The sequence below is a fragment of the Poecilia latipinna genome, unplaced genomic scaffold (assembly GCF_001443285.1).
Source record: "Poecilia latipinna isolate Pla-1442-1.1 unplaced genomic scaffold, P_latipinna-1.0 Scaffold357, whole genome shotgun sequence".
NCBI classification, from domain to species: Eukaryota; Metazoa; Chordata; class Actinopteri; order Cyprinodontiformes; family Poeciliidae; genus Poecilia; species Poecilia latipinna.
In genome coordinates, this window is record NW_015112973.1 from 164,503 (window position 1) to 176,739 (window position 12,237).

Below are 12,237 nucleotides of genomic sequence, written 5' to 3' on the forward strand. Positions count from 1 at the left end.
GGCGCGCCCCACAGTTTGGGAACCTCTGGTCTAAGTCATCAAGAAGGATCTGTTTGCAGTGGTGCATATAAAGATGTTTTCAATTGATTTAGTTTTCTTGCTTTCATTTTAATATTGGTTTGCCGATTGTGGGCCATGTTGTAAAATGTTTGGACATTTCTGCCTAGTTTTCATCAAGAAAAGGCCGTCTGATTGGTTGATGATTGGTGTTGGTAGCACACTGCTTATAGACCTGTTATTATGTGGGTTTTAAAAAAATAAGCCTAAAGTAGATGCTTAGGTCATGTTTCTCACAGAAGCAACAACTGTAAGGATAGTAAGGACATTATTCTGCTGCTGGGTTGTAAATGCAGCAAGCTTGTCATTAGGAAGTTACCAACTTTTTAATGTGTGGTCCTTTCCAAGAATTAAGAAAAAATGTAGTTGTGGATTACAAATTACTTAAAAGGAAACTCTGCCCTTTAAATCAGACTTGTATGGCATCTTATGACACCTTTGTTTTTGTAAAGACCTCAACTTACAAATATGCAACAATAGGTGTTTCCCTTTATAAACGGCTAATGTTTTCTCTTTCATTTTTGAATCAGTCAGATTTCATGCAGCGTTGTGTGTAAACCAACTAAAACACAAACATAGTCATGACATGAACATGTCAAATGGTTGAAAAATAAGACTTGTAGCCTTAGTGTGGTTCTTTTGGACATTTCCCGTTCCCCTGTCTGGGCCGAGGCCAGAGAGAGAGAGAGAAAGAGAGAGAGAGGAGATGAGAACCTCCCTAGTCTGAACTGGTGTGGTCATGGAAAAGTACTCACCCTGCTGGCAGCTGAGATCCAGGGATCAAGGGTGGAGCAGCCTGGTGACACTGATTCAGGATCAGTTTGCCTTCTGCTTATCTGAACAGAACCGCTGTGAGGAGAGTGACCTCAGTCGAGGTGAAAGATAACTTAACATCATCTGACAAAAGGGAGCTCCTGAAGGTAGCTCTGTCTGTCTGAATCTCTTTAGCATCCTGGAACATGAGAGGAACAAACGAGGCCCTCTGGAAACCTGATGTCGATCACGCTAAAGCAGCAGCAACACAGCCGAGAGGAGCTGCTTGTTTTATTGTCCTTCTGTTCACTGGATTCATTTTTCTCCTCTGTTATCTTAAGAAAACACGTTTTAGATATCACGTCGGGCATATGTTTACGCAGTAATGAATTGTTGCTGTTATGGTCAGAAAATGAAGTCTCAATCAATAGCTGGAGTGCCATTGCTTGGCGTCTGTTGAGATAACGGCGCATACATAAACAGCTCGGTTCATAGTCAGAGAGTCTCAGTATCGATTGGATCTGCGGTTCACAAAGCTGTAGTAGAAACATAAACGAAGCCGAGGACACTTACATATTTAATCAATAAACGAGAAGGATAGATTTTACAGTACTGAAGAAAATAAATATTGACCTGTGTGTACTATGCATAAAATTGTAATAAATAATCATCATATTTATTTTAGTGATTATTTCAGTCATTGAAAACCTAACAATTTTTCATTTAGTACCAAATTTGACAGCAATTTGTCTTCCTAATACGGTAAATTTATGACAATAAACACAGAAATTTTCTAGAAACAAACATAACAATCTCTGAGTTTCTAAAGTTAAAAAAAAATTTCAACTTGTGAAACTCTTAAAAATCTCCATGTTTTTTTTTTCTAAAAAATTAATCTCAAAATTTCTAAATATTTTGGCAGAAATCCACTCTTCCTCTTTATTTTCCTATCTACAATGGCCCTAACACGTCATTGTACCGTAGTGATTTTTTTTGCCACAAACTAAAAACAGAATGAGGCATTTTATTTTTCTTTAAAGAGATTAGATGACCAATTTCAAGCAAGAATTACAAAGAAGTTGAAAACTGACAAAAGTTAAGCCTAAGAATTATGAAAATATTTCAGTCTGGAAACTTTGGGAGTAATTTGAACATATTTCATCATATTTGATACAAGTACTACCTCTTTAACAAAGTTTATTCTCCTCACAAACCAGCTATCTCAGAGACGGTGACAAATATATTTTACACATACTCAAAAACAAAGCAATGTGCTGCTTAAGTGAACAATTTTTATTTTTTTAACCGTCTTAATGTTTTTCCAAGAAAAGAAAACGGTAAGAAACTCCAGATTTTCAATCTTAAACTGAGGCAAATCAAAAATATTCTTTGAAACGTCACCTGGTAGGATTTTACTGGCATGTTGTTATCACATGCGACCAAAAAAAAAAAGTGATTTCCTGCAACATAAATCCACATGCCATATATATTTTCTTGATATGTTTTTCAGAAAAATCCTAACAGTGATAAAGAGGTCTGGACCTCATCATTTATCATACTATGTCATATGTGAGCATAAATATAAACACTACGTTTTACCGTAGGCTAACAGGCAAATTATGCAGAAAGACTTTGCATTTAGATACAAAATACGTTTTGGCAATTTCTTATTTCAATCCACTGGTGACTGCTGGTTCTTACTGCACTGATGCAGGCCTCTCTGCGCTCTCTATTTATCTAATCTGTCTGTCTTTCATCCACCTCTTTTCTCACTCTTGGCTTTATTTTGAACCATTAGCCAACAGTCTCCCTCTGGACCCACGTGTACGGGTAAGCTGTACCAAATATCGCTCCGTGGCCGTGCTAATGCCCTATTCAGCATCATGTGAGGACACGGACACGGCATCTGTCTGTTGAATCTGGGCACACGTGCGTTAGTTATAAAAATGCTGGTTGACCTCAATTCAGGGCGCCATGGTAACAAGAGGGAGGAATGGTGCGCTTGTGAGTGGGAAAACGTGCGTGAGGCAGGAGTAAATTGTCAAGGACACAGACAGCACTGCAGGTTATCGTGACAGCTCGATGTCAGCACATCGGGAACAGTGTGAGATTTTCAGATGTTTGTATGTCGGATCACATAGATGTTTGGAGAGTAGGGAGCAGACATAAGGAACAACAAGACATGCTTGTCTTTGCTGGATCCCAGTTATCCATGAGTACGGAGGCCTGCACAACCCCTGCACATTGCAAAGCAAGTTCAGACAGGAACTCATTCCACATGTGTGTGCCTGTCCTCTGTCTGTAGCTAGCAGGTAATATACCATGACACGGACACATAATAACCGCTTTAAGTGGGTTTCCCTTTTGTAGAGTTCGAAAGGTGTTTTTGATTAATGAAGTGTTTGCTCGGATGGTTTTGGTGCTTTTGGGTGATGTAGTGCTCGCATGAGAAGTAAAACGAATGAGCTGAAGCGAATATAGCAGCTCTGCGGTTCGTCAGGCATTTTTATGGAAGGTGATGTGTGTATCGGCACATTTTTCCATCCGTCTACTGTAAACAGGTTCAACACATGATTAGTTTCATGCGTCCCTAGCAGGGTCTGTGTGTGAGAATGGTCACTGCGTCTCACTTTGCCATGCGTTGCCATTACCAGCTGGCAATGGACTCCTCCCTCAAGGGCTGCGAGAATCAGTCGTAAACCGAGGCATAGCAGCTCAGCCAGGCAACACGCTGCGCAAGGAGCTATTCATTCGAAAGGTCCTGTTTGCTGTTCCCTTCCCCGAACAGCCTGGCGCCGCATAACAGTGTAGGAGGATTCATTTCCCCTTATGTGCTCCTTCAAAGGACTCCTGTAACTGAATCTCAAGGGAACCTGTTAAAAGGAAATGAAGAAATGATAATAAAATATTTTTACTCCTGCTCATAAAGCATATTGGTTCTCAGCTTTTCACTGACTTTCTTTAATGTATTTGGTAAATGTCTCTTTGTGCAGCAGTTATTACTTCCTCTAAAAGCTCCAGAATATCACCGAGTTCGTTTTTTTGGTTGTTTTTTTTTTTTCACCGACGTTTGGTTTGGTGTTCCTCTAATAAAGTGGCTCATACTGTATTAACATCAACTTAATAGTTTAAATTGAAATTACTATATACCTAAAAAAATTCTCATATCATCTTGACATAATGATATGTCAATATTAAGTTGCAGATTTTGTCACACTGAAATGTTTCACACTATCAAATTATTTGCAACGTCAGACAAAGATAACTTGATTAATGACTCTAGAAAACAGTTTTCAGCTGTCCAACTCAACTTGGCCATGGCTGAAAAAGTAATTCCTGCCCCTTGTGAAGTCATGAATTAACTGTCCAACAGTTTCACCTTCATTTTCACTACGCAGATCTAAAAAAAACAACTGCCAGACATGTAAAAATAAAAACAAATCACTTAAACAGAGCCTGTCTGACAACATGAAGTAGACAAATACAACACAACACAAAGTCTGGGAATAATTGCAGGGCATTTTCAAAGACTTTGGGACTCAAGTGAACCATAGTGACATAGCCATTATCCAGAAAACATAGAAAGGTGGTGAACCATTTAAGAAGCGTCTTGCATCCCAAAGTTGGTCTAATTGTGTGTCTGCAGTACTGCAGACATCACTTGCCTCAATAAAGTAATGTTCACTGGTCAACAACAAGTAGGACTATCGGCAAAATGGTGTCAATGCCAAGATGAAATCCTTTGTTGACTACAAACAATCTTGATAATTCCCAATGCATAAAAGACAAATTATACTTGCAATTAAAAACTAACACCATATTCCAAGAAGACAGGATCATACTCGCAGTCAACCATGGCAATGGACGTATGATGAGCTTGTTTAGGAGTTGAATGACTTGGTATATTTAGTAAAATCATGACTCTTACTCTCAACCAGGAAATCCTGCTGGAGTCCATCTAGGAAGAAGTTTCCCACCTCAAACTTAACTTGTAGTCTATACAGTTGGACCATCATATGAAGCAGACCAGCAGGTTTCACCGCTTGAAAACAGGAAAACAGGAGTGGCGTAGTGGACTTAAGTCATCAAAATTTGCTTGATTATTTAAAACATAAATTTGAAATAAAAGTAACACTAGAAGAAATATGTAAAAGTGCAAATAGTTTTTCAAAGTTCTGTAATATTTTCCAGGTAGTAGCCTGGTCATTGCCTTTCTCTTCAATTCCTCTCAATGCTCATTTCCCTTCACAGCGCAGTCTGGGCTTTCTCCCCTTCACTTGAATTCCCCCACTAGACTTTCTACCAGGCCAATCAACGAACTGAAGGAAAAGTTGTCAACTATTGACATTTACTTTCTAGAATTGTTGTCTGCCTGTAGTTTAGCAATGGCAGCGGAGGAAAAGAACGGACGTGTTGGACGCTCTTCCAAATGTTTTACATGAATTGCATCCAACAATCCGTGCGATGTTTAATGGATGGTTTATTGTTGTAAAATGTTTGCCACAAAATATATTTCCACATATCTCTGAGTCTGATTGCTTGATTCACATCTTCTAGGAATCCAGCTGGAAGATCTTTTTAAGATAAAAAGACTCAAAAATGTTTTAATCTGTTAGAACAGACAAGCTTTTAGATTTCCTAAAAGGAGCAGAGACGTGCACATTTTTAGTTAATAAAAAGGAGCTCGGAAAAACTGTTAGAACATGAAACTACATCACACAACTCAGTCACATGCGTGTACACACAGATGCAAATCTGTGGTAAAAAGTAGCAGAGGCGTGTCTTTAATTGTCTGTGTTGCAAGCATTCCTTCATTTACATTTTTTTCTCCTTCTCTTGATCTTTCCTTTACATTTATTCCCGCAGCGCTCTAGTTGGCTTGGAGCTTCATTGGCATGCTTCGGTTTGCTCTCCTCTGCGCAAATATGTGGAAAAGCGAGAGGCAGAGCGAGGGGAGAGCTGAGCAGTGGCAAAGTGGCAATGCCTTGGCTTTGTCACATGGACGTCCACGAGTGGCCTGCAGACAGAAGGAGGAGGAGGGCGGCCATCAGTTCATTCAGAAACAGAATCAAGCCATGAGGATGTTCCACCTCTTAGGTGTATTTCTTTTGGTGCGTTAGATGTTTCGGGCCTCGCTCAGATATCATGTTTGAAGAAGTGTTTTGACTCCAGAAGAGCAGTTAAACAATGTAATTTGATCTAAAAGTTATTTACTGCTGAACCAGGGAAGAAAAAAATGTTTCTTTAAATAATATTTTAACTTTGGAACTGTTGGAAAGCGGTGGTCTGCTTCGGCGTCGTCCGTAGTGTCATGTTGCTGGAAAAGTACGCTTCAAGTTGTCCTACCGCCAGATTGCGCCCCTTAGCCGTCAGCCTGCGGTTGCCTCAGTCCCTTCATAAATGTCACCCACTAAGTTTTTAAAATGAAAACAGAACAGGCTGATTAATCCTCTCATTGTCTGAAGCCCTCTCTCATCCCCCTCTCCTGCTTTCTTTCCACTCTTCCATTTGCTCGTTTTGCGTTTTCTCTTTCCTATCTTCCTCGCCCTTTCCTCCGTTATTATGCCGATTGTTATGTGTCCATAATTACAGAGCTATTTCAGGGCTTCCTGGTGAAAACAGTGCTCTGATTGCCTTTCCCTACAGCTTACATCCTGTTATTAAAGTAAGGATGATCATAACACAGCAGATGTTAAGACCGCACGACTGCAACGCGCATTATATCATTTACGTCTGCAAACCGACTTGGAAAAAAAAAGGCGTCTGTGCTTTTTCCAGGCAAACGGGTAGTTCGCACAGTAATCATTAAGTGTCAGAAAGTTGGAGATTGTTTTAAATGACTCGGTATGATGTGTGGTTTGTTTTCAACAGAGCAGAAACAAATGCATGAAGTCACACGTAACGCACAAGGCTTAAGGAAGGACTGTGCGTCCTTGCAGCCGATGTCTCTGTTTGCTGTAGCTGCTCCGGGAGGCCTCGCTTTGTCTTTGACACTGTTGTTACATAATGTCAGGCGGCCTCTTGCTCCCCTGGGGATCCGACTTTGTCACAGAGAGCACTTACCGGGCTCGGTGATTGACCACCTTATCACACAGCAGCTAACGCAGCCATCTCTCTCCCTTTTCTGTCCTGCAGATGCAGCTGCCAGGAAAGCCTTCATCACAGAGGTGAGCTGAAATCTTTCACTGTAACACATCCAGTCAGCCTTTTTTTTTTAGATCCATTTGTATCATAAGTATCTTTTTTTTTTTTTTACCATAGTGATCAGCGCTGACTAACATCAGACATGTTAGGTATTTTCAACGTCAAATTCACAAATTCATGTTCCTCTGAGTAAAGCCTCTCTTCTCTGGCATTACCCACAATGCGCAGTCCTTTAAGGCGAAACCTTAAAAGAACATCGCAATTCGTCTTACTGGACTCTGCTGAGAGTTTAATTCTCCTTAAATGCCAGCTAAATCCTCGAGTTCAATTGGGATTTCCTGCAATAGTGCCAGACATATCATTACCTGGATAACATTTGAGACATCCAGTTCAGCCTCTAAATTACATAAATATGCAGCGCAGGGTTTGGGTCTGATTGATTAAAGCGGTAAAATGTCTTTCATGATACTTAAACCACAAATGGAAATTGAGTCTGAGAGCTTGACTCAGGTTACAGTTAAAGAGTTGAGTTTTGACTCAAACTTACACTCCAAAGACTTTGATTGGACAACAATAACAATAGAGGACTTGACTTGACTTTAAGTTGCACTCCAAAACTTCAAGACTTTATTTGGACTCGCACTGTAAACTAACTGACTTACTTGTGATATAAAGATTCAGGTCAATACTTTACACCTACACCTTAATGTCAGAAGGCTTGATTTTACCTTTAAAAACTAGGGACTTGACTTGTGCTCAAAAACTCCAGACTTCACTTGGACTTGTCCTTTAAAGACTCAAGACTTGACTTGGACTCAACGCTCCAAATGCTTGAGCTCTGCTGCTCTACAGACTTGAGGCTTGATTTGAACTTGTTCTTCAAAACCTTCAGATTTGACTGAAGAACATTTTAAAGACATGAGACATGAATTGAACTCGTGCTCTAAAATCTCTTGACTTAGAATCACGCTTGAAAGACTCAAGACTTGGAAAATCTAAGAAAACCTTTGATTTCAGTCAGCTCAAACTTTAACTTGTGAAATGAAGATGTCAGATGTAAAGTGTTTAATATTGTATCAGTTACTGTATTTAATAAAAACCTTTTTGTTATGTAAGCAGTGTTCTGAGTTATGGTTAGTTTGGCTGTCATCATAGTTTCTGCCTGAGCCTCTACACTCCCACACCTTGTAAAAATAATGGCGATCACCTTTATTGACGTTTGAACTGGTACAAATATCAATATAAGACCTATTTGCCTCTGTCCATTTTCTCAGTTGCCCTCATCTTCAGGCCAGCCTGGTCAAGGAAAGAAGATTGGCCACAGAGGGGTGGACGCCTCAGGAGAAACTACGTACAAGAAGGTGATGTGAAATGCTAAGAGATTACTCTACCGCTCTGGAAAACCCCTCGATGCACTATGATTTGTTTTCAAGTGAATTATTTATACCTTTTCTTCGGCCGTCGCCAACTGCAGACCACATCATCGGCGTTGAAAGGTGCCATCCAGTTGGGAATCGGTTACACAGTCGGCAACCTGAGCTCCAAGCCAGAGAGAGATGTGTTGATGCAAGATTTCTACGTGGTGGAAAGCATCTTTTTCCCCAGGTCAGTACTTTACACCTGCAGGATGATGCACTTCTGAATATTTTATGCTAAATTTTGTAGCCTAGAAGCCAGTCAAATGTTCATGAATCCAGAATGCAATAGAAGAACTCTGTACAATTTCACGTGGTGTTGGACCCTAACTCAGGCAGGAGGTCGGCAAGATCAGTTTTTATGAAAATGAAGCGAAATGGAAAACAAAAACAAAACAGGAAACAAACTGGAAGGGACATGTTGAGTCTGGGAGTGAGACGTGAGAACACGCGAAGGACCTGGCAACTAATCCTGGATCACAATAGGAAGAACTGACAAGACGTAGAAGTTTATATGCTGGGAAGGTAATGGCTTAAACGAGGAACAGGTGTGAAGCTTGGCTCAAAGGGCAACCGAGAAAGAATAAAGAACATGACAAATCACAAGCAAAGACAACGAAGCACTAGGATAAAAGAGAAACGTGACTAATCAGAGCCTGACCAAACACAAGAGCCACCAGAAATAAAAGACCAAAACTATCAAAGCAACTCTGGAACAGGACTTTCTGGGAAGACAGGAAACAGATTATCAATAAAAAACAAGAACTACAAGTGAACACTTAACTCAAACTAGACCTTAGCTTGATGTCACTTTTGTAGTTGCTTATTTAAATCTGCCATTTGAAATGCTTCCTAATCATTTTTTTACTGGTTTTGTTTTGCTCTCCAGTGAAGGGAGCAATCTCACTCCAGCCCATCATTTCCCAGACTTCCGCTTTAAGACGTACGCTCCTGTGGCCTTCCGCTACTTCAGAGAACTGTTCGGCATCAGGCCGGACGACTACCTGGTAAAAGCCGCTGTTTTTACTTCCAGTGTTGTTTGTAGTAGATTTTGTTTTCGTACGCTTAATCGTTCTCAGTCACGGAGAAAGTTTCAGAATCAGTATGGCTGCAGACCCAAGAGGAGGAACACGTTGTCTTTTTCCATCAGAGTATAAAACCAATGTTGATTCACCTTCCTGTTTAGAGTCGAAAAAGCACAATTGACCACTGTTTAGCTATGTGTTTGCTTGTTTTTTTTTCCGCCTGCACATGTGTAATTTAACTGCATAGCTAAGAGCAAACAACAGAACAAGACAGCGTTTATTTAAAATCTTCAACAGGTCGGTGTGAGCAAATTGTTCATTAAAATACGGAATACAAAACTCGTATAATTTTATGGGGAGCGTGATCAGCATTTTATCAGCTTCTGGCAGACAGCTGTGTAGCAGTCTGGTGGTTCTGCTTCAGTTGTTCAGGTGTTCAGTATCACCTAATCGGTTCTAAAGTTGGTCCGGCGGACATTATCGGCGTATTTCCGCAGCTCAGCACCGTCCAATTAGTCCGCGGTGAGGTGTCGGGGCTAGACGTTCCCGTTTAAAAGCTGACAACCTTTTGGCACGCGCATTATTTTGAGTGTCCCAGAGCAGGATGATGGCCTGCACATTATTACTGTCTCTGACAGATCCACAGTCATGCCTCTCGCTCTAAAACTGTCAGGCTGAGTTGCACCAATGCCGTCCGTCGACAGTATGAGGTCAAGCGCACTCAGTTTTGTCCTCATCATGAAAAATGAATATATAAAACAAGAAATACATGATCCAAAGCAAAGGGGAAATGCTCTTTCAATACGTAGCAAAAGTATTAAAGCAGATGTCTTAAGAAAAATATTGGAGCAAATGTAAAGCCTGACAAGCTACGCTGTTGAAATGCCAACAGGAAAGGATAAGTATGGCCCTGCAGAACAAGGCTTAATATTCTGCATGTAGAATAGATGATGTTTTTACATTCTTCTATGGTAATAAAGGAGATAATGCAGTCCGTCAGTTTTAGCTTAAAGCTATGGTTATGCAAGTCATTTTTAAAGTGACCAACTACAGTATTTTCCTGAATTTCAACTAATTAGCTCTCAGGGCGATAGATTCTGGTTGGTTTCTCTTTCTCAGTGGAATCCTCATAAATATTTAGGTTGTTCATATTAATATAGTCTTCATAAAATGATGGACCAGCATCATCCCCTAGCAAAGTGTGTTCAGGTTCATCTCCTGAGTCCTTATTAAACATCATTTAATCCCAGTAACATAAACATCATGTTAGGCTTCCTCTGTCTTCCGCCGACTCTTGGTTGACAACTTTGACCTTTACTCGCCCGAAGCTCCGAGCGATTTTGAGCTCGCGTTGACAGACCGCCGATGTTTTCTGTTCGTGCATCATTTGTCTGCAGCCTAACAGCGCAGATCCAACGGACTGGACACAGGCTTGATTGAAACATGGTTTCTCTTTTTTCCCACATTAACAGACGGTTACAGTTTGAAAGATAAATCGGCCTATGTTTTTTTTTTTTTTTACAAATCCTTCCCCTCCTGCAGCTCCAGACGTGCAGCGTATTAAACATTTGTGTACCAATAGTCAGGTAAAATGTACCTGGATCGTTTAAAAAGTAAATGAAAATATGAAGGCATAAAGTTCACAATATGATGAGCAAAGCAGTAGGTAAACAGCATTGGTCTACATTTGTACTTTCTTACCTAAAGTTATTCTTTTAAGTAGAAATAAATAGGTTTCAATTTGACTTTTTGCTGCTTTTGTGGAGAATTTCCTTTTTTTTTTTTTTTTTTTATTTATAATTAGAATTAAAATTTTAAATATGAACAGTGATTTATTTTAAGTGTGTGGCCGTTTTCTGTCTCCCTGCAGTACTCCCTCTGTAACGAGCCCCTGATCGAGCTGTCCAACCCCGGAGCGAGCGGCTCCGTCTTCTACCTTACGAAGGACGACGAGTTCATCATCAAAACCGTGATGCACAAGGAGGCTGAGTTCTTACAGAAGCTGCTGCCTGGATACTACATGGTAAGCAAAGTCCAGCCGCACGTATGGGAATGACTGAAAAGTTTGATAAATGCAGATGTGGGGGTAAATCTCAGAACGCTATCGTCAAAAGAAATATTCCTACCTGGTGGCATTTTTATTATTTTTTTCCTAATAAATGAGACACTTTTCATGGTATTAAGTCCATCTGATTCGCTGATTTAAGCACATATATCACTAAGCCTGTTTTTCTGCACTTTGACAAGCACTTTGAACTGCCTTGTTGCTGAAAATGTGCTATATAAATAAAATAGCCTTATCTTTACCTTACCTTACAGTTAATAAAGCAAAGTTTCCTAAGCAGCATCAGCGTAAAGGTGAACGCATACACTGTAAAACATTTGAGCCACACTTAGTTGCGGCTAGTTTTAGGTGCAAGTTTTAGATTTTGAGTTTATACGTGTGAGTTTGTGAAAGATAAACTTACAGTAGTAGCTTGTCACCTTTTTCTATCCTTTTCTTGTTTGCTACCTCCAAGAGTTGAGTAAGCTACGGTTAGCACTTAAAAAAGAAACTAAAAAGAAAAGGAAGGAGTGAGAACTATTTCCTACGGTGCTTAGCGGCAGGTTTTTGCATCTTGAGTTGCACCGTGACTTACATTAACTTACATTTTTTGTGTGTTATTAAGGCAGTTATTATTATTTTTTGGCTGAGGACAACTAATTGTTAAAAATAAATGTTGATGCATTCAGTTTGATGTTTAATAAAATTCATTCTCAGAAATTTCGCTCATGCAATTTCAATGAAGGATTTAAGACAGCTGCTAAAAACAAGCAGTGAGTGAAAATAATGCTGAACTGTG

The 12,237-nt window shown here is 40.0% G+C and overlaps 1 protein-coding gene across 4 annotated transcripts in view; it reads left to right on the forward strand.

Moving 5' to 3' along the window:
- The window catches only part of pip5k1ca (phosphatidylinositol-4-phosphate 5-kinase, type I, gamma a), a 60,137-nt gene that overhangs the window by 23,499 nt on the left and 24,401 nt on the right, over window positions 1-12,237 (forward strand). For all 4 annotated transcript variants that reach the window (XM_015036091.1, XM_015036088.1, XM_015036090.1 and 1 more), the window contains exons 2-6: window positions 6,946-6,977; window positions 8,229-8,315; window positions 8,429-8,559; window positions 9,259-9,376; window positions 11,265-11,417. In XM_015036091.1, coding sequence (XP_014891577.1) covers window positions 6,946-6,977; window positions 8,229-8,315; window positions 8,429-8,559; window positions 9,259-9,376; window positions 11,265-11,417 — 521 coding nt within the window. The remainder of the gene's footprint in view (window positions 1-6,945; window positions 6,978-8,228; window positions 8,316-8,428; window positions 8,560-9,258; window positions 9,377-11,264; window positions 11,418-12,237) is intronic.